The 26,135-nt window shown below is 43.7% G+C and overlaps 1 protein-coding gene across 1 annotated transcript in view; it reads left to right on the top strand.

The window, feature by feature from the left end:
• The first annotated feature begins 250 nt into the window (after positions 1–250).
• LOC124775620 (brachyurin-like) overlaps positions 251–26,135 on the top strand; it is a 43,641-nt gene continuing 17,756 nt past the window's right edge. The window contains exons 1-3 of the mRNA XM_047250449.1: positions 251–340; positions 10,792–10,852; positions 19,466–19,669. Coding sequence (XP_047106405.1) covers positions 251–340; positions 10,792–10,852; positions 19,466–19,669 — 355 coding nt within the window. The remainder of the gene's footprint in view (positions 341–10,791; positions 10,853–19,465; positions 19,670–26,135) is intronic.

The following is a 26,135-nucleotide window of genomic DNA, read 5'->3' as shown; positions in this document are numbered from 1 at the left end:
GCCCTGGTCACCAAGATTTACTATATCGCTATTTGAGGAGAAATTCAGTAGTTTTGCTGTCGATTGAAAGTTAATCCTCTAGACATAATAAAGTCTTGCACAGTACCGACTGTAATCTCTGGTATCTAAATGAAGGAGGCTCAAGATGATCAGCGAGACTGCTGAAGAATGAAAGCGTTCTCGCGCCGTGGAAGCCGGGATTAAGATAAGTGGTGGGCGAGCGTGCTGCGTCGCGTGACCGGCTGGGTATATGTGGCGGCGCGCCGGCCGCCCCGCGGACTGCGTCGCCATGCTGCTGCTGCCGGCTTTTGTTCTCGTCGCCACTGCCGCGGCAGCCCAGGTGGGTCCTCAAGCGAACATCGTGTGCGGCTGCACTGTGTAATAATTCTTCCATATTTTTACTGGTCTCACGGAAAGACATTTCTGCTTGAAACACTCAAAGGTAATACCGGACACTCATTCCGAGTTGGATTAGACGGATTAAAGAGGAAATCCACATCAGAATAGGCAGTCTATCGCACAATGCATCGGGTTCCGCTCTGCCTTTATTAATCTTGTGTTGAGTCCCCCTCAGATTTAGTTATAAGTTGGCATAGTGGATAGGCCTTGAAAAACTGAACACAGATCAATCGAGAAAACAGGAAGAAGTTGTGTGGAACTATGAAAAAAAAAGCAAACTATACAAACTGAGTAGTCCATGCGCAAGATAGGCAACATCAAGGAGAGTGTGAGCTTAGAAGCGCCGTGGTCCCGTGGTTAGCGTGAACAGCTGCGGAACGAGAGGTCCTTGGTTCAAGTCTTCCCGCGAGTAAAAAGTTTACATTCTTCATTTTCGCAAAGTTATGATCTGTCCGTTCGTTCATTGACGTCTCTGTTCACTGTAATTAGTGTCTTTGTTTTGCGACCGCACCGCAAAACCCCACGGAATACATCTCACGTATTTAATGCACTCTCGTCCGAAGTAGCGAACAGTCATCTGCCAGCCAGGGAGCCTCGTTAGCAGGAATACTCTCTCTTCCCTGCGCTGTAGTCAACTGACGCAGTGCGTTTCGATGTTTGTTTAGGTGTAGCGTCCCCATACTACGGCGCAGTTACCTCGGATCGGACGGACGGGCGGACAGCTAATAATTGTCTGAAAATAAAAAATTAAACTTTTCACTTGAGGGAAGACTTGAACCTCTCGTTCCGCAGCTGTTCACGCTAACCACAGGACCACGGCGCTCGTATGCTCACACTCTCCTTAATGTTGCATATCTTGCGCATGGACTACTCAGTTTGTATATTTTGCCTATTTTTTTCATAGTTCAACACAACTTCTTCCTGTTTTCTCGATAGATCTGTGTTCAGTTTTTCAAGGCCTATCCACTGTGACAACTTATAACTAAATCTGAGGGGGGTTCCTTTGTGAGTGATCAGCGAGGCAGAATGTCAATCCTCAGGGTCCGGGTTAGACTCCCGGCTGGGTCGGAGATTTTATCAGCTCAGGGATTGGGTGTTGTGTTGTCCTAATCATTATCATTTGATCCCCACAGACGCGCAAGTCGCAGAAGTGACGTCAAATCGAAAGACTTGCACCCGGCGAACGGTCTACCCGCCGGGAGGCCCTAGTCACACGACATTTACATTTGACGGTGACTGCTCTATGTGACTGCCAGAGGCTCTCCATATTTAGGAGGTTTAGCAGTAGAGCCCATTCGTCATCAGCGAAACAAATAACTTTTTGCTGCTGTCATTCGTCTTTCTTAGCGCTAAATAGCGATTATGTGTTGATAGCAGTTCAGTATTCCACTCTTCCGCCAAATAGCTTTAAATACAACAAAAACTGATATTATAATTTAAAAATTATTCGTATTTACAATGCCTCTTAAAACTATTAAGGGACGACGTTCACGAAAAACACATACAATTTAAAGATGCACGAAATCCACAATTTTGAAGATATGGCAATGAAATTTTGGATCATGTTTTACATTAAACTAACATATTTACTGTTAAGTTCTTTGTATTATATATATTTAACTTTTGTATGGAATTTAAAAGTTTTCAAATAATAATACATGTATATTTTTCTCATAAACTTTTCTAGAGATTTCTACAAAATGTTCTCTGTTTAATTTCTTTTCTTACTGTAACCTTCCCGCATGAGGTTTCCTGAGTATATCAGATAGGAGAATTTTAATAACTGTTAATTATAATTCTGTAAGCATAATATAAAATTCATGCAAACCTCCGAGCACTTTGCCCCATATCTCAGCTTACACTCAGAATTTCAGAATTTACTCTTGAGACAACGTTTATTGGATTTATAGAAATAAGTATACAAAATTATATAATCCTAACCATCGTATATTCAGACAAAAAGGAACATAAACTTTAAGAAACATAATTTTCAGGAAAAGCAATTTATAATTCAACCGGCCGCAGCTCGTGGTCGTGCGGTAGCGTTCTCGCTTCCTGCGCCCGGGTTCCCGGGTTCGATTCCCGGCGGGGTCAGGGATTTTCTCTGCCTCGTGATGCCTGGGTGTTGTGTGATGTCCTTAGGTTAGTTAGGTTTAAGTAGTTCTAGAGGACTGATGACCACAGATGTTAAGTCCCATAGTGCTCAGAGCCATTTGAACCATTTTTATAGTTCAACCTAGCGGTATTTTTATGTCACCTCTTTAGAAGGCCTTAGATTTGTACTCAGGCTCCTCTTTCCCGTCAAGGCTTCTCTTTTGGTTCATTTACCAGGTCTTACTGACTTTTCAGCTGCGGAGAGGCGCTGTAAACCCATTTTTCTCGAGATGTCTTGAGCGAAATTTCCTATCTTAGAGCCCGTTCTCTCTAGAACGTCCGTTCTCTTTACGTTTCCGTCATTAAATACAAGAAGTGCATCATAAGTTGCACTTCTAACAACTGTGGCAGACGAAAATATGGTTTAAGGGTCATCGTTTCCATATGAGTGAATTTAGGGACTCATTTGTATTCTGAGTTTTGGCACAAACACACTTTTTTAGAAGTTCGGGATGGGCCAGAAAGCTGTAAGTGGGCTTGACAAAATCCAGGATACAGTTTGGAAGCATCTCCTTGTGTATGTAATTCACGGAATCGTTGTTCGCCGAGCTAGTAATGAAGTGTTGCTTGAAAAACTGGGTGTGGCAGGAAGGTAATGTCACACATTTTACTGTTTTTCAGGCACTTAGGATGCGATTTCACCATTGAAACTCTGGGAACTTATAGTCCATGAGTTCTACTTAAAAGTAACAAATAAACTGAAAATTGACGTTCTCGGTCAATTTCGTGAACGTCCCCCCCCCCCCCCAACCTTCCCTTAAAATGCTGATGTGAACTGATGAGCTTTACATACGGACATTGTTGTCTTTCTTGAAAACGATCACAACAATGCGCGCGAAGGAGCTGCACCAGCCAAGGATAGATGGTGATGATGAGATCCCATGCTCCGAGGAGAGTAGGGGACGATGCGGGAGATCCGCACCGCTGACTAGGCAAGGTCCCTAGCGGAGGTGGTTTGCCATTGCCTTACTCCAACTGTAATGGTAATGAATGGTGATGATGAAGACGACACAACAACACCCAGTCATCTCGGGGCAGGGGAAAATCCCTGACCCCGCCGGGAATCGAACCCGGACCCATGGCCGGCTGGAGTGGCCAAGCGGTTCTAGGCGCTACAGTCTGGAACCGCGCGACCGCTACGGTCGCAGGTTCGAATCCTGCCTCGGGTATGGATGTGTGTGATGTCCTTAGGTTAGTTAGGTTTAAGTAGTTGTAAGTTCTAGGGGACTGATGACCTCAGCAGTTAAGTCCCATAGTGCTCACAAGGCAACCTCCCCATCGCATCCCCCTCAGATTTAGCTATAAGTTGGCACAGTGGATAGGCCTTCAGAAACTGAACACAGATCTATCGAGAAAACAGGAAGAAGTTGTGTGGAACTATGAAAAAAAATAAGCAAAATATACAAACTGAGTAGTCCATGCGCAAGATAGGCAACATCAAGGATATTCAAGCTCAGTGTCGTCGTGGTCCGGTGGTTAACGTGAGCAGCTGTGGAACGAAAGATCCTTGCTTCAAGCCTTCCCTCGGGTGAAGATTTTTACTTTCTTTATTTTCGCAAAGTTATGATCTGTCCGTTCGTTCATTGACGTCTCTGTTCACTGTAGTAAATTTGAAGTCCTTGTTTTGCGACCACACCGCAAATCCGTGCGATTAGTAGACTAAAGGACGTGCCTCTCCAATGGGAACCGAAAACATTTGATCGCAAGGTCATAGGTCAACCGATTCCACCACAGGGAAACGCCTCTGGTATATTCTATACGACACTGGTGACGGCATGTGCGCCACATGACAGGAATATGTTGTCGACCCACCTAACTTGTACACTTGGCGAATGGGTGAAAAGATTCTTCTACCTTGCCCGATTTAGGTTTTCTTGTGGATGTCATAATCACTCCCAAAAAAGTGATGAAAACATAAGAGTTTGTCACATAAACTGCAACAAATAAATGCAACAGTCTCACAGTCACACAGTTTCCCTGTGCTCTGTCAAAACATATGTTTTTAACGTTTTCAAATTTTTCGTGTGTAGACTGTCAAATCCTGCATATGTCCAAGCAAATCTGAACATGTCCTTGAATTTGGGAGAGCGAAGTTGATTATGTGTGAGTACCTGAACTTTAATAATTGTTTCAAAATAAAAAATTAAATTTATCACTCAAGGGAAGACTTGAACCAAGGACCTTCCGTCCCACAGCTGCTCACGCTAACCACGGCACCACGGCGCTACTGAGCCGATCATATCCTTGATGTTGCCTATCTTACGCATGGACTACTCAGTTTGTCTATTTTGCTTATTTTTTTCATAGTTCCACACAACTTCTTCCTGTTTTCTCGATTGATCCGTGTTCAGTTTTTCAAGGCCTATCCACTATGCCAACTTATAACTAAATCTGAGGGGGTTGCGGTGGGGAGGTTCCCTTGTCAGAGCCATTTGAACCCTTTTTGAACCTGGACCCCGTGCGCGGAAATCGAGAACGCTACCGCAAAAGCACGAACTGCGGACCAAGGATAGATAAGGAGGGGAATGGCAAATTGTTTCTGAGCTGGTGTGATGTGTGGAATATCGATAGATTACAACGAAGGAGCTACAGGTTTTGGGAAGATACAGTGTTTTGTATGGGAAGAAGGAAGAATTTGGTCAATGGAGTGGAGAAGTTGAGCAAAGGAATGTGAAGTAACTATGAGAGGGAATAAGTTAGAGAAGGTAAGAGGAATAAACGTCGCGGCAGGTTCTATGGGCTGGCATTGGACATGTGTTAAGATTTCCTAGGGAGAGGATATTCCGTGTACCGCTATACGGTGGACACAATGTACAAGTTCAAGCACGACAGAGTAACAGGACGGGAGACTAATCGGGAAATAATGATACTGCTGGAATCTGATGTCCTGGGTGTACCTAGGCGTTCATTGAGAATGACAGGTATGGGAAAATCAATGATCCGATGAAGAATTTGTGTGACGAAGGCGAAATGGAAGCGAAAAACCAACAGAGATGTCTCCCATCATATTCTGCATAAGGACAATGATCAGGAACTCCTGGCACGTTCATGCGATTTAACATGTACGATTCTTTATTTGCGCGCCGCGCGGGGTAGCCGTGCGGTCTCAAGCGCCTTGCACGGTTCGTTTTTTCATTCTTCTATATATTATTCTTGTTATCAATTGGATGCATGGGCTGTTAAACTGATTGTGCGATAGTTCTCGCGCTTATCTGCTATTGATGTCTTCGGAATTGTGTGGATGACACTTTTCCGAAAGATTGATGGTACATCGCGTCTCATATATCTTACACGGAAAATAATCGTTTAGTTGCCCCTTCACCCAACGATTTTAGAAATTCCGATGGAATGTTATCTATCCCTTCTGCCTTATTTGATCTCAAGTCTTCCAGGGCCCTTTTAAATTCTGACTAATACTGGATCCCCTACTTCTTGCATATCGACTCCAATTTCTTCTTCTGTCGCGTCCTCAAATAAGTCCTGCCCCTCGTAAAGACCTCCAATGTAGTCGTTCCAAACATCTGCTCTCTCCTTTTCGTTTAAAACCAGAATTACCATTTTACTCATAATGTTGCTACCGTTGCTTTTAATTCTTCTGAATTTTGTATATCTGTGTTAATCCTCCTGACAATCATTTCTTTTTCTATTTCTTAACATCTCTCCTACAGCATCTTCGCCTTCGCTGCCCCCCTCTTCCTATTTGTTTCATTCCTATGGGATTTACATTGTTGTATTCTAATCTTTTTCCTGAATATGTTTGTACTTCCTTCTTTCATTGATAAGTTGAAGTATTTCTTCTGTTACCCAGATTGCTTCACAATTACCTTCAATTTACCGATGTTTGTCTGTCCAACATCTGTGATCGCTCTTTTTACAGATGTCCACACCTCTGCAGCTGAAGTGCCTACTGTGGTGTGCCTTATCGCAGTATCGACAATCGTAGCGAACTTCAAACGCATCTCATCATTCGTCATTACTTCAGTTTCCCTTTTCCTTCCACACGGATTTTTCCGGAGGATCTCTTAAACTTCAGTCTAAACTTCAATCTACTCTCTATCATTGCTTATTAAATTGTGACCTGAGTCTATACCTGCGCCTAGTTACATCTTATAATCCAAAACCTGATTTCTGAATCAGCCGGCCGGTGTGACCGATCGGTTCTAGGCGCTTCAGTCTGGAACCGCGCGACCGCTGCGGTCGAAGGTTCGAATCCTGCCTCGGGCGTGGATGTGTGCGATGTCCTTAGATTAGTTAGGTTTAAGTAGTTCTAAGTTCTAGGGGACTGATGACCTCAGATGTTAAGTCCCATAGTGCTCAGAGCCATTTTCTGAATCTCTGTCTGATCATAATGTAATCTAGCTGAATTCTTCACGTGTCTCCTGTTCTTTTCGAAGCATATTTCCTCTGTTGTGATTTTTGAACAGAGCATTCGCTATTACCGTCTGAAATTTACTGCAGTGTTAAATCAGTCATTATCCTCTCTCCCTCCTATCGCCACGGCCGTATTCTCCCGGAATCCTTTCTTCTTTTCCTTTCCCTACAGCTGCATTCCAATCCTCTAGGATTGCTAGATTTTAATCTCACACGACATACTGAATTAGCTGTTCAGCATTCATAAATACTTTCTCCGTAACTTCATCTTCTGCTTATGACGATCGCGTGTACAACTGCACTATTGTGGTTGGCTTTGGTTTGCTGTCGGATCTGATGAGTCCCTGTCAGTGAACTGTTCACAGTAGCTTGCCCTCTAACCTAATTTCCTATTGAAAATGAGTCCTATTCCTGTTATACCAATTTCTGCTGCCGCTGATAGTTCCCAATATTCATCTAACTAGAAGTTCTTATCATTTCACTTCAACGGTCCCTAGTGTATTTGGGGTGAGTCTTTACATTTCCCATTCATATGTACTTTGTATCTTTCCTACTACTTCAAAACTTCTGACATTCCAAGCTCCGAATCGGCAAATGTTATTCTGTCATTGACAATTCCATATCTTACTCGTGGCCACCTCGCCTTTGGCAGTTCCCTCCCGACAACCGAATGGAGGACTAATCAGGAATCTTTTGCCAATGGAGAAAAACATTATGGCATTTTTTCAGGTACAGGCCACGTGTCCCGTGGATATACATTCTGTACCTTTAATGCAATGGTTTTCTTTGCCTTCTGTAACCTCATACCGTTGTCATAGCTGACTCTACCGTCTTTTACGCGAAGTTTCCCACCCCAAGGGCATGTGAGTGCCCTGAACCTCCGTCCGCTCCTCTGCCTACCTCACAAGCCCATTGACAGAACGAGGGTGACTTCTTATGCCGGAAGTCTTCGGATGCCATTGCTGATAATTTTTATTCAAAATTTAAGCAGTAGCTGGGTTAGAACCTGTAGCGCATACAGCTCAAGTCACCTTCAGCCAATACATTCAAAAAACTAGTAGGAACTATCGACTAAGGCCGACTTAATATAAGAACTTAGAAACTCAAATACACAGACACTGTACTTAGGGCTACCGCAGAGAGACTAAGGTGCCTATTTATTGTCAAATAAGCAGAGCAGTCACACGCCATGACTGTCATTCAATGGTACCAGAAGCTCTCAAAATGGTCAAGAGCAAATACGCTCAGGAAATTGAGGAGTACGTAATAAGTGATTAATGGGAACCTGCTCTACAAAATAAAATCTATGCAGTAAATCAGTCCTGTGGCTCACGATACGTACCGGAATGGACGGCAACCAGAAGAGTCCGAATAACAGATAGCAACGCAAGCCAAGTCCGTGGTATGTTTCACTGCCTGTATTATGAACACGACAAACTTCTAACCATTGCCGTCAACGTCAGTAATTCGTAACACAGTTCAAGACACAGATCTCACGAAAAGAAAGCCCAGTACATTCACTGCAGTCTGACCCACAGTCCTTAGAACAACAACCACAATCAGTACGGGCCTCCACGTTGTTTCACTTCGGCTCCAAATGCAGTCAATGGGCCAGTCAATAAACTCCGAATTATAACCTCTTCTTTCATATACTGGCCGGTCCCATCATCTCCAGTGTGAACATTAGTGAGAGCCACAGGAAGTTTCAACTGTCACCCTCAAAACTATCATAAAAAGTTTTCGAAATGTGTTTCCTAAATCTTGGAATGAGCAGAACCAAATTTAATTTATAGTAACGAAAATCAGTGGTGAAGTCTCGCTGTGGGCATTTGACGTATCTGAGATTTGTACATCATGCCTTGAGTCTGAAAAATTATTTATTGCGAAATCCTGGTCGAAGAGTAAACTAATTAGACTTAGAAAGAGTATTTACAGCCCAGCATTTTATAACACGAAGCAGTGCACACTTAGCAGGTATTCCGAAAGGTACATAAATAAGATCTGAGGTTGCATAGTGACTACAGTACATTCCGGAGACCCACTAACCTCTTACCCTGTTCTCAGCCTGGGCGCGTCGCTCCAAATTGCGACCTTCGAGTACCTACAGTGTTCTCGGCACAGCGGGGTGCAAACATCCCTCAGACTGTCAGGCCATTGTCAAGTTCTAAATGTGCGCAGAACCGTCACAGCATGAAAAAGAGAACATCGTGGTACAATATTTTAGTTTATTGCTCATCAGTGGTCCATTCCCGCAGCACTGAAGTGTTGCATGAAAAATAATATGCGTACAGTTGTAACTTTTCAGAATAACAATTGTTTATTTGTTGTGAACTATATCGGGTCTGAACTCTTATCCAACTTCGCGTGCTGTGTAGTCGTCCTGAATAATGCAAGTGGTGAAATGACGAAATGTTATCTGATAAAGATTAGTCGGCAAACTATCTGAAGCTTTATAACTGTATACTCGCTTTGCAATTAACTTCTACCAAAATAATTAGAAAACCAAAACTGTAACCTACGTAATTCTGTATTATGTAGTACAGTGAACAGTGCTACGGTGCGTGATGTCAGAATACGTGATTTGCACTTTCAACACACAGAACTAACAGAAAAAAGTGCTACATAAAATTACCAACAAAATTTTGAAAGATTAAAGAACCGAAATATTTCTATTAAATTCCCTGTAAATTTAAGTGTGCAAACTGACCAAATAAAATTCCAAACATTAAATAATGCACACGCAACTGTAACACTGCACAGTAAGAAAAAACTTGGGCATAACAAATATAACCTGAATTGAACACTACATAAACTGAACCTGATAACAAATTTGAAACGAAAAGATAATTGTTATGATCTTGCTATGTTCTGGCTGTGATGTTAAACTGGCCTTAAATACATTTTTCATGTAGTTTACCTGTGGCAACGGAAGCTCAGTACTGCTCGAAGTGATGAACATAAAAAAATACAGCGGAGCAGCAAACCAGGTAAAAGGATAGGAAACTTTGCGCAGTGCAATGCATTTCGCCATGCAACTATTCTAAATATCTCATGCTTTGACTTCAGGCACTTTGTTTCGCAGAGTGCAATGGGGTGACTCACATAATCAAAAAAATGAAATTCTTTAGTAAGGAGACACTCAACAATTTAAACTTGCTAAATGACTGGAAACAAACTAAGCTTTAAAAAGTAGTATTCCTAAAACAAAATTATCCCTAGACAATTATAATGTTCTTTACAAAATATAATTTTTAATAAATATTACTGCGGCATGAGATTAGTTATTGAAATAGTAAAGCGTTGGTAAATCTATGACTTCTCAGTGCATACATGTGAACAGACAACGTGTTTAATCACGCCTCAACCACGAACTAGCTGATTCAGACCAATAAAGTTAACTCCTACTAAACTTTTCGTTATCCAAACACATCGACTAAATTACGCACAGGCAAGCACTGGAGCAACAACACTACCTGAAAATCTTCGTTTCTCAAATTAATCCTTACCAAATCATATTTCCAAAATTCACTATCCTCTGTAACTTTGTTTCTGAAAGCTATTTCCAGACCAATCGGTGGTATAACCAACATCCGACTCATTCACCATCTTCTCTTAGGACACTACAGGCACGAGATGGTAATAGCAACCAAGATCACGTTGCTTATGCTCAGAACCTCTGTGACGTAACCTACCGACTACTGAAAACCTCTGATTGTAAAATATCCAGTACATAGGTAAGAAGTCTGACACACCGAAGAAAATGAAGCTTATATTACTTTTCTTGAATACCAAAACCAAGCTAGTTACCTTGCACAGCAACTCTTGAAAAGAAAGAAAAGTGATATTAGATTCTTTTCTTGTTCACAGGTCGCGAAACCGCCGCCAGCCAGACAACAGGCAAATACGGCATCGCTCACAAAAGCGAACAGTAAGTACACTTTGGTTTCGTCACTAGCGAAGTAAATCTTACTGAAGGTGTAACACTTTCCTTTTTTAGGGCAGACGAGACCTCATGTCTGCGTCCGCCTTTCTTTCTTAGTAAACTACTTTTGTTCACTAAGCTCTCGACTTGTTTGAAGCTATGTATCCTTCAACAATGAATCTTTCCAGTTCTAAATAGTTTCTACAGTCAATAGCTTTAAAAATCTGTGAGGAATATTCCAGTCTTCATGGTGCCTTTATCTGTACTCCTTTAACCAATGTTGAGTGCCTCATAAAATATTGTGGCAACTTATTTCGCCTTCTGATGAAAAGATAACTGTTTTCTAACTTTTATTCTAAAATCTTACTTCCGTTTTGGTCTAGCGACGAAGGTCCATGAGACGCATAGGCAGCGTGTTGGGTTCCTCTGCATCAGCCAGTATATTTATACCTTGTGAAACTCTCGAACGGGTGATTCAAATGGCTCCAGGCACTATGTGACTTACCATCTGAGGCCATCAGTCCCCTAGACTTAGAACTACTTAAACCTAACTAACCTAAGCACATCACACACATCCATGCCCGCGGCAGGACTCGAACCTGCGACCGTAGCATCAGCGCGGTTCCGGACTGAAGCACCTAGAACCGCTCAGCCACAGCGACCGGCTGAACGGGTCCGGCAAATAAACTGCTGCTTGTGTAACTTAACAGTTACAGATACGTCAGGGCTTACGTCCACTATCTTATCAAAAAGATTCGGATACCTATTAGACGACATTAATATCGCCTGTATCCACCCGTTGCCCTTATGTTGGGTCGTTCTCCGCTGGAAGTACTTTTCATGACATATGTGAGTGTATGTGGTGGATGGACAGCGCATTATTCCTCAAGAGCCGAGACCAGACAAGTAGTGATGTTGGGCGCTGCGGTCTGGAGCGACGTTGACATTCTAAGTCATCCAAAGTTGTTCCATTAGATTCAGGAAGGGACTCTCGCAGGCTAGTCCATGAGTGGGTGCATTGTCATGCTCATACAGTCATCGTCTCAGAATGGTTCCTCTACTGTAGTAGCGGTACACAATACTGTAAAATGTATTCATATCCTTCCACATTTAGCGTTTTCTTAAGCGCGATAAGAGGAACACCCGTAATCACGAAAAACATCCTCATATTGTAAGACTCCCTCTTCCGTACTTGACTGCTGCGACTACACGTAACAGCAGATAACGTTCTCCAGGGTTTCGCCAAATCCATACTCTTTCATCGAATTGCCGTAATGTATAGCGTGATTCATCACTTCATATCATTTGTTTCGAGTCAGCCACTGTCTACATCTACATCTACATCTACATTTATACTCCGCAAGCCACCCAACGGTGTGTGGCGGAGGGCACTTTACGTGCCACTGTCATTACATCCCTTTCCTGTTCCAGTCGCGTATGGTTCGCGGGAAGAACGACTGTCTGAAAGCCTCCGTGCGTGCTCTAATCTCTCTAATTTTACATTCGTGATCTCCTCGGGAGGTATAAGTAGGGGGAAGCAATATATTCGATACCTCATCCAGGAACGCACCCTCTCGAAACCTGGCGAGCAAGCTACACCGCGATGCAGAGCGCCTCTCTTGCACAGTCTGCCACTTGAGTTTATTAAACATCTCCGTAACGCTATCACGGTTACCAAATAACCCTGTGACGAAACGCGCCGCTCTTCTTTGGATCTTCTCTATCTCCTCCGTCAGACCGATCTGGTACGGATCCCACACTGATGAGCAATACTCAAGTATAGGTCGAACGAGTGTTTTGTAAGCCACCTCCTTTGTTGATGGACTACATTTTCTAAGCACTCTCCCAATGAATCTCAACCTGGTACCCGCCTTACCAACAATTAATTTTATATGATCATTCCACTTCAAATCGTTCTGCACGCATACTCCCAGATATTTTACAGAAGTAACTGCTACCAGTGTTTGTTCCGCTATCATATAATCATAGAATAAAGGATCCTTCTTTCTATGTATTCGCAATACATTACATTTGTCTATGTTAAGGGTCAGTTGCCACTCCCTGCACCAAGTGCCTATCCGCTGCAGATCTTCCTGCATTTCGCTACAATTTTCTAATGCTGCAACTTCTCTATATACTACAGCATCATCCGCGAAAAGCCGCATGGAACTTCCGACACTACCTACTAGGTCATTTATATATATTGTGAAAAGCAATGGTCCCATAACACTCCCCTGTGGCACGCCAGAGGTTACTTTAACGTCTGTAGACGTCTCTCCATTGATAACAACATGCTGTGTTCTGTTTGCTAAAAACTCTTCAATCCAGCCACACAGCTGGTCTGATATTCCGTAGGCTCTTACTTTGTTTATCGGGCGACAGTGCGGAACTGTATCGAACGCCTTCCGGAAGTCAAGAAAAATAGCATCTACCTGGGAGCCTGTATCTAATATTTTCTGGGTCTCATGAACAAATAAAGCGAGTTGGGTCTCACACGATCGCTGTTTCCGGAATCCATGTTGATTCCTACATAGTAGATTCTGGGTTTCCAAAAACGACATGATACTCGAGCAAAAAACATGTTCTAAAATTCTACAACAGATCGACGTCAGAGATATAGGTCTATAGTTTTGCGCATCTGCTCGACGACCCTTCTTGAAGACTGGGACTATATGTGCTCTTTTCCAATCATTTGGAACCCTCCGTTCCTCTAGAGACTTGCGGTACACGGCTGTTAGAAGGGGGGCAAGTTCTTTCGCGTACTGTTAGGTAGTCTGAAATCTGCCTTCTATTACTCTTGCTAAACAGATAAACCTTCCTCCCTTTTTTTATATTCCTATTAACTTCCATATTCAGAGGTGCTGCAACGGCCTTATGATCACTGATTCCCTGTTCTGTACATACAGAGTCGAAAAGTTCGGGTCTGTTTGTTATCAGTAGGTCCAAGATGTTATCTCCACGAGTCGGTTCTCTGTTTAATTGCTCGAGTAATTTTCGGATAGTGCACTCAGTATAATGTCACTCGATGCTCTGTCCCTACCACCCGTCCTAAACATCTGAGTGTCCCAGTCTATATCTGGTAAATTGAAATCTCCACCTAAGACTATAACATACTGAGAAAATTTATGTGAAATGTATTCCAAATTTTCTCTCAGTTGTTCTGCCACTAATGCTGCTGAGTCGGGAGGTCGGTAAAAGGAGCCAATTATTAACCTAGTTCGGTTGTTGAGTGTAACCTCCACCCATAATAATTCACAGGAACTATCCACTTCTACTTCACTACAGGATAAACTACTACTAACAGCGACGAACACTTCACCACCGGTTGCATGCAATCTATCCTTTCTAAACACCGTCTGTACCTTTGTAAAAATTTCGGCAGAATTTATCTCTGGCTTAAGCCAGCTTTCTGTACCTATAACGATTTCAGCTTCGGTGCTTTCTATCAGCGCTTGAAGTTCTGGTACTTTACCAACGCAGCTTCGACAGTTGACAATTACAATACCGATTGCTGCTTGGTCCCCGCATGTCCTGACTTTGCCCCAACCCCTTGAGGCTGTTGCCCTTTCTGTACTTGCCCAAGGCCATCTAACCTAAAAAACCGCCCAGCCCACGCCACACAACCCCTGCTACCCGTGTAGCCGCTTGTTGCGTGTAGTGGACTCCTGACCTATCCAGCGGAACCCGAAACCCCACCACCCTATGGCGCAAGTCGAGGAATCTGCAGCCCACACGGTCGCAGAACCGTCTCAACCTCTGATTCAGACCCTCCACTCGGCTCTGTACCAATAGTCCGCAGTCAGTCCTGTCGACGATGCTGCAGATGGTGAGCTCTGCTTTCATCCCGCTAGCGAGACTGGCAGTCTTCACCAAATCAGATAGCCGCCGGAAGCCAGAGAGGATTTCCTCCGATCCATAGCGACACACATCATTGGTGCCGACATGAGCGACCACCTGCAGATGGGTGCACCCTGTACCCTTCATGGCATCCGGAAGGACCCTTTCCACATCTGGAATGACTCCCCCCGGTATGCACACGGAGTGCACATTGGTTTTCTTCCCCTCTCTTGCTGCCATTACCCTAAGGGGCCCCATTACGCGCCATCGTAATGGCGCACCTCAAGCATCGCGTAGCGTTTCAAATGTGTGGTTACGAGTAACTACTCCAACATTGTATTCTCTTCTTTTTAACTCCCTCAGTAGAACCATTGTGACAGCTGGATTGCTCATGGCATTTTGTAACTCCTTCAGCTCATTTCATGAAATTTTTTACAACTGTTCTTCGCAATGTCTGATGGTCCTCGTCCGTCAGCATTTGAGTGAGGTCTGCCTTGTCTTGGTTTAGTTATTGCTCTTCCTTCGCGTTTCCATCTCACAAGCACCTTACCTCAGTCTACTTGGGTAGTTTTAGAAGGGTTGAATTGTCCTGATTGATCTGTTAGGTGAAATGTTGCTAGTCCACGTTCGGAGTTACTGAGCTCTCCTGACTGGCCAGTTCTGCTGTTACTATTCCTCTTCCGACAACATTGCCTGTGCGTTTCGGGATATCCAGTGGTCAATTCCGCGTTACACAGGGATGTCCGAATACTTTCGATCTCATAATATATTTTTGAAGAGTTTTTGTGTTACAACCGAATGAAACCTGTCGACGAATTCTAAAAACCGTTTTTCCCTTCAGTCCACTTCCCCCAAGGGATTTCTTTTTCTCAGAACAGCTGACTTGATTTTCCTCTCTTACTGCCACTTTCCATTTTTCCATGACCAGCAAGTTTCCCATCCCTTTTACATATTTTGAGTTATTCTGTTTTTAGGTTTTGAGGGCTCCTCGGCGTAACAGTTACTTCATCTTCGATACTATGAAACATATCTCTTTTACTGTAAGCTCTTTGCGCTCCACATTTGGAGAGGTGGTAGTATCCTCTCATATCCCTGAATACTGACCATTCCTCCAGGGACACCCCTATGACTGCCAGAAGTACTGCCATTGCGTATCACCTGGTTGCCTAAGTTCTAGGCAAGTCCGGACGTAATTTACATGGCACAGTAATCGCACTATAGAGATCATTCCGCGCCTTGTTTTGACGGAGACCATTGTCATCCTTTATGAAGTCTACTGAGAGTGAATTTCCATCTCTTCTCTGTTTGCAGCAATTTTTTAACGTCAGTTAAGTTTATTGTATGAAATTTTGTCAAATCAATGCATGTCAAATTAAAAAATTTAAATTACTATGAGTAAAAACGCAGTTGCCTTCTCATATCAGCATTTGGTTCGAGTTTACTTCTGCAGTGCATATGAGTGCACTGTCAGAGTATCGGCGTACTCAGTAACTGCTGAAAAGAGAAATCAGCATTGACTTCTTTTAGAGGTGTGTCTTTGAGGTCAGCCAATGGATCAGCAGCCAATACAAATGGCATTTAAGTAGTTCTCCACAGTGCTTTTGGCGACCCCTTCCCTCGCTCGGCTATTCTTAATACGAATATCTTTCTCGTGATTTGTACTCAGTAATGGCAATGTGGTTTTGTACGTGTGTTTTATTAACTTAGTTAGCGTGAGTGTATTATTTTTTGTTCTTTCCACTTCACCTTTAGGCCCACGGGATGTATTTTTCGTCTTGAGAACGTACAACATTCTATTCCTTGTGCGTGACTCTAGATGAGTGCTTGTATGACTGCAGATATAGAAAACGTGGTTCTGAAATATTGCACGTAGAAGCAAAAATAGGAATAATCTGAAAGAACGTTCCACTCCTTAATCCACCACTACCAAAGCATATTTTGCCACGAACGATGTAGGTGTGGAAAAATTTTATTTATTTATTCATTTACCTGATCTGATTATGGCCATCAAGCTCTATCATACGTGAGACCACGGTTTCACACATAATACCTTTTTCGGATCGTAGTTACTTAAGAAATAACAATTTTAATATGGCAAATAGTATTGAAATGATTAGATTGTCTACAGTGACAATGTGAGAAAATAATACTGAGTATGAACTAATAAAGTTAATACTGGCAGTACTTGTACTACCGCTGCTGCTGTCACTACTAGTGATAACAATAACTATGACAATAATAACAACAAAGATTGTGGCAGATGTAAAGTGAATTTATAGGTGTACAAAGTAGATAAATTCCGATGTAGCGAGTTGTGGAGAAACGAAATTTAAGGAGACTGAGCCAGCTAAGAATACTGGGAAATGAGAAAAATCTGGTATTATTATTGTTGTTTTAATAGATGTCATTAAGTGTCTTCTGAAGCTGGAGGTGTTATTCAGCTCTCTGATATTTTGTGGGAGGTTATTCTATAGTCGGGTTCCTTCTACTAAGAAGGACTTCGAGAAAGTGGCTGATCGATGGAGTGAGACAGAAAGATTTTTTTCTCTGATGGGAACGATTGTTGCTGATATGTTGTTCAGACAAGACCATTAAGGCCGAGGGGACATATGAGGGACACTATAAGATGACAAGACAGTACAGAAGACAGACGGTATGGAAATCTCTGCACATATCTTCAAGCACCTGGACAGCTGTGTATATGATGGTGAAATACGAAAAAAAGAGTCAAACTTCATAGAGGTAACGAACACGTACATTAATAATCAGTTGTAAGCTGTCCTGAGAATGGCCTGACATGATAATATCGCTGTAATCAGTAACCAGAAGTATAAGTGTGTGTACAGGTTTCTTTTTCACAGGAGGGAAAAGCTTCTTATATTTTTGTAGGGCGTGGAGAGATGCTGATGGCTTCTTGCATATTACAGTTGTATGCTCAGTCCAATTTATATTGTCATCTGTTGTTACACCTACACTCTTTGCTGAAGGAGAGTAGTTGATATTTGTCCCATTTAAGGTTAAAGATGGTAAAGATCCACGATATTTCTGGCCAATGACCCTAGAATGGACAACCAGTACCTCTTAGGTTTTGGATAGGTTTTGCTTTAACCCTACACCCTAACCACTTAAGGTGTTTGCTGCGGCCACTGCGGTCGTGGCAACCGACAGCGGAACCATGTGCTACACAAATAATATGACCGCCTCTCCTTAATTCTACTTCTGGAATATTAGAGTAGGGTAATGTTAATACCGCGATAAGAGAAGCTGCTCACCAGCTAGTATCGGAACGTGTCCTTTATTTAGGTCATTCGCATCTACCGCTAAAGTAGTATTAATGTTACAAAGTAGAAAACAGTCAGTGTCGATTGTGCTGCTGTGTAAATGGCGAAACCGCTTACACCGGTTGTCTTTCTCGAGTAGTACCCAGGAAGACGCATAACAAAGTGCCCCATTGAACCAGTATAGAACAACAGAGGTAAGGGGACAACTACTGAATACGTGAGGCGTCTTCTTTATACCTTGGATTCCCCCCCCCCCTCCATTGCCTGTCCTCCCCCGTTCTCCTACTCCCCGCCTCCCCAATCCTCTCCCCCTCTCCCTCTCGTGAGGTACCCCGCAGCCGAGTAAAAATACGTGAAAATGAAATTTTTATTTAATTAAACATTTATTGAAACGGTTTAAGTTTTGTTTATAAAGTGTATTAAATAGTGATTTTCACACGTGATTAAATCACTTTATTTTACACGTGCCAAACCTGAATAGTATTCAGACAGATACAGACAGACGGAAAATTGTATTAACCGTGTTGACGGATCCCTAAATGAGTGACCTTTTATTGGTATATTATACACTTTCAGCGTCATTGAACCTTGACATGTTTTGCAGACGACAGTCAACATTGTGTGTACCTTCCTTAGAACGTCAGGCGGTATGTTTCCGTAGGTTTTCAATCTCTTGATTTATATGACGACTAAGAGAATTCTCGTCGGTGAACATCAGCTTAGATTCCTTCAACAAACGATATTCTTGCTCGCATGTGTGTTTCAACTTGTCGGCATGCCACGTAACAGACACATTGTAAAAGTCTTAATACAAATTCATACTGAACACAATAAAATCAGCTCTATACGCGTTGCAGAATATCACGACTAACTCCCTCAACCAAGTGATTTCGACCATCGCAGCAGAAAACTCCCCTAATAAATTCTAACACTTGTGCGACACTTGTTTCAAATCGGTGAATCCCGGAGAAGCACACATGTAAAGAATTCAGTTCAAAGTGGGCCACAAAGATCGGTGGACAACTCTGATATTGTCTATCCTCTGGATTAATTATATAAAACAAAATGTTATTCGTTATAATAACGTACCTTCTCTAAATTAAAAAGTTGATGTGAGATTTTCATTGCCACCTCCCCCCTTTTAAATGAGATTTAGTGAGATTTTACGGGACCCCTCCCCCAGCCCAACCCTCGTCCCCATTTTGATTTCACGTAATTAATGGACGTCCCACAAGCGCATTGATAGTTAGCGAACAGAATTTTCTGTAGCTTCGGAATGGAAGGGCACATTTTCCAGAAGTTATTAACGCATATCTACCATACACTGCTGCCTCACTTGATAGTGGGTAAGCATTTGTGACAAGTTAAAACACTGTGGTGGACAGTAGGAATCGGATATCTGACTGTCATCGTCAGTGCACTGTCACTTTTGCTATCACGGCCGGATTAGTTTTACTAGTCCCTCCATACCTTGTATATTTGTCGTGCTAACGTCTTACAGGGGATGAGCGCATCATCAACGGCGTGGACGCGCCCGACGAGTACCTGTACATGGCGGCCGTCTTCGCGGACGGGGCGACCCTGTGTGGCGGCACGTTCGTCTCTCGCAGCTGGATCCTCACCGCCGCGCAGTGCGTCGTCGGGTGGGTATCAGCGGACGCCCACCTCACCTTCGCCTTCAAGCTGGAAGCTCCAATTCAAGGGCGCGCTGCGCTTCACGTGTCCGAGGGAGTGGAATGAGGCGACTAAGTGATCCACTCTGCCTAGCGATAAACATAAGGCATCTCATTTCAAAGGCAACCGTGAGGGGCGTACAATAAGTAATGCAACGCACTTTTTCTGCGAGCAGGTTGGTTTTATTCAGTTTTCCAATACATTATGTTATTCCCTACTCATCTGAATGCAAGAAAATACTTTTAATCTTGGTTCATTGCGACGGCCTCTTCTGAGGGTAGCGCAACAAACTTCAGACTTAATCGTGGCACCTTGAGGGAGGACATCAAACTGAATAACCCCTTCACAGTCTCAGAAGACCGTCGCCATGACTTCACCGGCTGAGTGTGTGACTTTAATCTTTTTCTCTGTCTTTGTCTTGTGACAGCCAGAGCGAGAGCACCAGCAGCAGCGAGTACTGTTTGTATAAAGCGTTTATTTTGCATTTTGTTTACGACCTTCCACTAAGGAAGGGATTCTATTTGTGTTTATCTGCTCTGCATAGTAACTAACAGTTCTTGATAAAACTTTACGTAGTTTTCGTGTTAGATTTCTTAGTGTTTTCTTGATCGTTTAGAACAGAAAGCGCCCTAAAACCGTCTTTTGTTTGTTTCGCGGCCGTTAGCCACTAGTCACTTGAATCAGCAGTTGTCTTGTGACAGCCAGAGCGAGAGCACCAGCAGCAGCGAGTACTGTTTGTATAAAGCGTTTATTTTGCATTTTGTTTACGACCTTCCACTAAGGAAGGGATTCTATTTGTGTTTATCTGCTCTGCATAGTAACTAACAGTTCTTGATAAAACTTTACGTAGTTTTCGTGTTAGATTTCTTAGTGTTTTCTTGATCGTTTAGAACAGAAAGCGCCCTAAAACCGTCTTTTGTTTGTTTCGCGGCCGTTAGCCACTAGTCACTTGAATCAGCAGTTGTCTTGTGACAGCCAGAGCGAGAGCACCAGCAGCAGCGAGTACTGTTTGTATAAAGCGTTTATTTTGCATTTTGTTTACGACCTTCCACTAAGGAAGGGATTCTGTTTGTGTTTATCTGCTCTGCATAGTAACTAACAGTTCTTGATAAAACTTTACGTAGTTTTCGTGTTAGATTTCTTAGTGTTTTCTTGATCGTTTAGAACAGAAAGCGCCCTAAAACCGTCTTTTGTTTGTTTCGCGGCCGTTAGCCACTAGTCACTTGAATCAGCAGTTGTCTTGTGACAGCCAGAGCGAGAGCACCAGCAGCAGCGAGTACTGTTTGTATAAAGCGTTTTTGTACTTATTTGCTGCGCTTAGCTTTTAAATAGTTTTTCTGGGAAAACCTAGCGTAGTTTTCGCGTCTCGTATTTCAGTGAGTGTTTCTTGATTATCAGAGTAGCTCATCAGAAGATTATCTTGGGAATTTGTCACCGTATAGAGTAGGGTAAACATAGTCATGTGTAGGGACTGTGGTTGTTGTGAGATGACGCAAGGAGAATTGGCCACTCTTCGGGGGCAGGTGGAGGCTTTGTCTGTTAGGCTCATCGAGCTCGAGGCGCAGGCGTCGGCTCGTAGTGGCGTTGGGGCAACTGTGGTGAGACCTATGCCTACTTCGGTGGCCTTGGAATCACATGGAACCCCTGATGTCGCTGCGTCTTCCGGCAGTGAGCATCTTACCGGTCAGCCATCACTCCAGGGTGAATGGCGGACAGTGGTGGGCTCGCGCGTGCCTGGCCGAAAGGCGAAGGTGGGATCTGGCCGCGTGGCAGCTGCCTTACCCCTTTCCAACAGGTACGGGGTGCTTCCTAGTGGTGATGACATCGTTTCCGAGCCACCACAGGATGCCTCGCCTGTTGGGCCAGTGGCCGATCCTCCGGCAAGGTCCCGACAGTCACAGAGGGCGGGCCTATTAGTTATAGGGAGCTCCAACGTTAGGCGGGTTATGGAGCCCCTCAGGAAAATAGCGGGTAGGTCGGGGAAGAATGCCAGTGTGCACTCGGTGTGCTTGCCGGGGGCTCTCGTCCGTAATGTGGAGGAGGCCCTTCCGGCAGCTATTGAACGCACTGGGTGCGACCGGCTGCAGATAGTAGCACATGTCGGAACGAATGACGCCTGCCGCTTGGGTTCTGAGGCCATCCTTGGTTCCTTCCGGCGGCTGGCTGATTTGGTGAAGACAACCAGCATCGCACGCGGAGTGCAAGCTGAGCTTAATATCTGCAGCATAGTGCCCAGAGTCGATCGCGGTCCTCTGGTTTGGAGCCGTGTGGAGGGTCTAAACCAGAGGCTCAGACGACTCTGCGACTATAATGGTTGCAAATTCATCGACCTCCGTTATTGGGTGGAGAACTGTAGGGCCCCCCTAGACAGGTCAGGCGTGCACTACACACCGGAAGCAGCTACTAGGGTAGCAGAGTACGTGTGGCGTGCACACGGGGGTTTTTTAGGTTAGAGGGACCCCCCCTTGGGCGAAACGATAGAATACCTGACGGCTTACCAGAGAGGACATTATCATCGTTGATAAAGAACGTCCGTCCTCAGAGACCAAAAACAGGAAAAGTTAACGTAATATTGGTAAACTGCAGGAGTATCCAGGGCAAGGTTCCTGAATTAGTATCTCTTATTGAAGGAAATAGTGCGCATATAGTATTAGGAACGGAAAGTTGGTTAAAACCGGAAGTGAACAGTAACGAAATCCTAGACACAGAATGGAATATATACCACAAGGATAGGATAAACGCCAATGGTGGAGGAGTATTTATAGCAGTAAAGAATTCAATAATATCCAGTGAAGTTATTAGCGAATGCGAATGTGAAATAATCTGGGTTAAGTTAAGTATCAAAGGTGGGTCAGATATGATAGTCGGATGCTTCTATAGACCACCTGCATCAGCAACCGTAGTAGTTGAGCGCCTCAGAGAGAACCTGCAGAACGTCGTGAAGAAGTTTCGTGATCATACTATTGTAATAGGGGGAGACTTCAATCTACCAGGTATAGAATGGGATAGTCACACAATCAGAACTGGAGCCAGGGACAGAGACTCTTGTGACATTATCCTGACTGCCTTGTCCGAGAATTACTTCGAGCAGATAGTTAGAGAACCAACTCGTGAAGCTAACGTTTTAGACCTCATAGCAACAAATAGACCGGAACTTTTCGACTCCGTGAATGTAGAAGAGGGTATCAGTGATCATAAGTCAGTGGTTGCATCAATGACTACAAGTGTAATAAGAAATGCCAAGAAAGGAAGGAAAATATATTTGCTTAACAAGAGTGATAGGGCACAAATCGCAGAATATCTGAGTGACCACCATCAAACGTTCATTTCTGAGGAAGAGGATGTGGAACAAAAATGGAAAAAATTCAGAAACATCGTCCAGTACGCCTTAGATAAGTTCGTACCGACTAAGGTCCAAAGCGAGGGGAAAGATCCACCGTGGTATAACAATCATGTACGAAAGGTACTACGGAAACAAAGAAAGCTTCATCATAGGTTTAAGAGTAGTCGAATCATAGCTGATAAGGAAAAGCTGAACGAAGCGAAAAAGAGCGTAAAGAGAGCAATGAGAGAAGCATTCAACGAATTCGAACATAAAACATTGGCAAACAATCTAAACAAGAACCCTAAAAAGTTTTGGTCATATGTAAAATCGATAAGCGGATCTAAATCCCCTATTCAGTCACTCGTTGACCACGATGGCACCGAAACAGAGGACGACCGAAGAAAGGCAGAAATACTGAATTCAGTGTTCCGAAACTGTTTCACTGCGGAAAATCGTAACACGGTCCCTGACTTCAGCCGTCGCACGGACGCCAAAATGGAAAATATTGAAATAAACGATATCGGAATTGAAAAAACAACTGCTATCACTTAGTAGCGGAAAAGCATCCGGACCAGACGAGATACCCTTAAGATTCTACAGTGATTATGCTAAAGAACTTGCCCCCTTTCTATCAGCAATTTATCGTAGATCGCTGGAAGAACGTAAAGTACCTAGCGACTGGAAGAAAGCGCAGGTCGTTCCCATTTTCAAGAAGGGTCATAAATCAGATGCGAATAATTATAGGCCTATTTCGCTTACGTCAATCTGTTGTAGAATAATGGAACATGTTTTGTGTTCTCGTATTATGACGTTCTTAGATAATACAAATCTCCTTCATCATAACCAACATGGATTCCGCAAACAGAGATCATGTGAAACTCAGCTCGCCCTATTTGCCCAAGAAATTCACAGTGCCGTAGACACTGGCGAGCAGATTGATGCCGTATTCCTGGACTTCAGGAAGTCATTTGATACGGTTCCGCACTTACGTTTAGTGAAAAAAATACGAGCTTACGGAATATCGGACCAGGTTTGTGATTGGATTCAGGATTTCCTAGAAGAAAGAACACAACATGTCATTCTTAACGGTTCAAAATCTGCAGATGTAGAGGTAATTTCGGGAGTACCGCAGGGAAGCGTGATAGGACCTTTATTGTTTACAATATACATAAATGACTTAGTTGACAACATCGGTAGCTCCGTGAGGCTATTTGCAGATGACACGGTTGTCTACAAGAAAGTAGCAACATCAGAAGACTCGTACGTACTCCAGGAGGACCTGCAGAGGATTAATGCATGGTGCGACAGCTGGCAGCTTTCCCTAAACGTAGATAAATGTAATATAATGCGCATACATAGGGGCAGAAATCCATTCCAGTACGATTATGCCATAGGTGGTAAATCATTGGAAGCGGTAACGACCGTAAAATACTTAGGAGTTACTATCCGGAGCGATCTGAAGTGGAATGATCACATAAAACAAATAGTGGGAAAAGCAGGCGCCAGGTTGAGATTCATAGGAAGAATTCTAAGAAAATGTGACTCATCGACGAAAGAAGTAGCTTACAAAACGCTTGTTCGTCCGATTCTTGAGTATTGCTCATCAGTATGGGACCCTTACCAGGTTGGATTAATAGAAGAGATAGACATGATCCAGCGAAAAGCAGCGCGATTCGTCATGGGGACATTTAGTCAGCGCGAGAGCGTTACGGAGATGCTGAACAAGCTCCAGTGGCGGACACTTCAAGAAAGGCGTTACGCAATACGGAGAGGTTTATTATCGAAATTACGAGAGAGCACATTCCGGGAAGAGATGGGCAACATATTACTACCGCCCACATATATCTCGCGTAATGATCACAACGAAAAGATCCGAGAAATTAGAGCAAATACGGAGACTTACAAGCAGTCGTTCTTCCCACGCACAATTCGTGAATGGAACAGGGAAGGGGGGATCAGATAGTGGTACAATAAGTACCCTCCGCCACACACCGTAAGGTGGCTCGCGGAGTATAGATGTAGATGTAGATGTAGATTTTCATTTTGTTTCCGATTCAAAGAGATGAACCCACATTTCATCGCCTGTGACGAAGTTCAATAAAAAATTGTTATGATCAGCCTATGTAACGCACAAGGCATTCCGCACAGACGGGCCTTCGTTTCTCTTCATGGTGTTCTACACTACTGACCATTAAAATTGCTACACCACGAAGATGACGTGCTACAGACGCGAAATTTAACCAACAGGAAGAAGATGCTGTGATATGCAAATGATTAGCTTTTCAGAGCATTCACACAAGGTTGGCGCCGGTGGCGACACCTACAACGTGCTGATATGAGGAAAGTTTCCACCGATTTCTCATACAAAAACAGCAGCTGACCGGCGTTGCCTGGTGAAACGTTATTGTGATGCCTCGTGTAAGGAGGAGTAATGCGTACTATCACGTTTCCGAGTTTGATAAAGGTCTGATTGTAGCCTATCGCGATTGCGGTTTATCGTATCGCGACACTGCTGTTCTTGTTGGTCGAGATCCAATGGCTGTTAGCAGAATATGGAATCGGTGGGTTCAGGATGGTAGTACGGAACGCCGTGCTGGATCCCAGCGGCCTCGTATCACTAGCAGTCGAGATGACAGGCACCTTATCCGAATTGGCTGCAACGGATCGTGCAGCCACGTCTCGATCCCTGAGTCAACAGATGGGGATGTTTGCACGACAACAACCATCTGCACGAACAGTTCGACGACGTTTGCAGCAGCATGGACCATCAGCTCGGAGACCATGGCTGCGGTTACCCTTGACGCTGCATCACAGACAGGAGAGCCAGCGATGGTGTACTCAACGACGAACCTGGGTGCACGAATGGCAAAACGTCATTTTTTCGGATGAATCCAGGTTCTGTTTACAGCATCATGATGGTCGCATCCGTGTTTGGCGACATCGTGGTGAACGCACATTGGAAGCGTGTATTCGTCATCGCCATACTGGCGTATCACCCGGCGTGATGGTATGGGGTGCCATTGGTTACACGTCTCGGTCACCTCTTGTTCGTATTGACGGCACTTTGAACAGTGGACGTTACATTTCAGATGTGCTACGACCCGTGGCTCTACCCTTCATTCGATCCCTGTGAAACCCTACATTTCAGCAGGATAATGCACGACCGCATGTT

This window comes from Schistocerca piceifrons, chromosome 2 (assembly GCF_021461385.2).
Source record: "Schistocerca piceifrons isolate TAMUIC-IGC-003096 chromosome 2, iqSchPice1.1, whole genome shotgun sequence".
Lineage (NCBI taxonomy): Eukaryota > Metazoa > Arthropoda > Insecta > Orthoptera > Acrididae > Schistocerca > Schistocerca piceifrons.
Note: the sequence above shows the minus strand (reverse complement) of the source record. Positions and strands in the feature narration are given on the sequence as shown.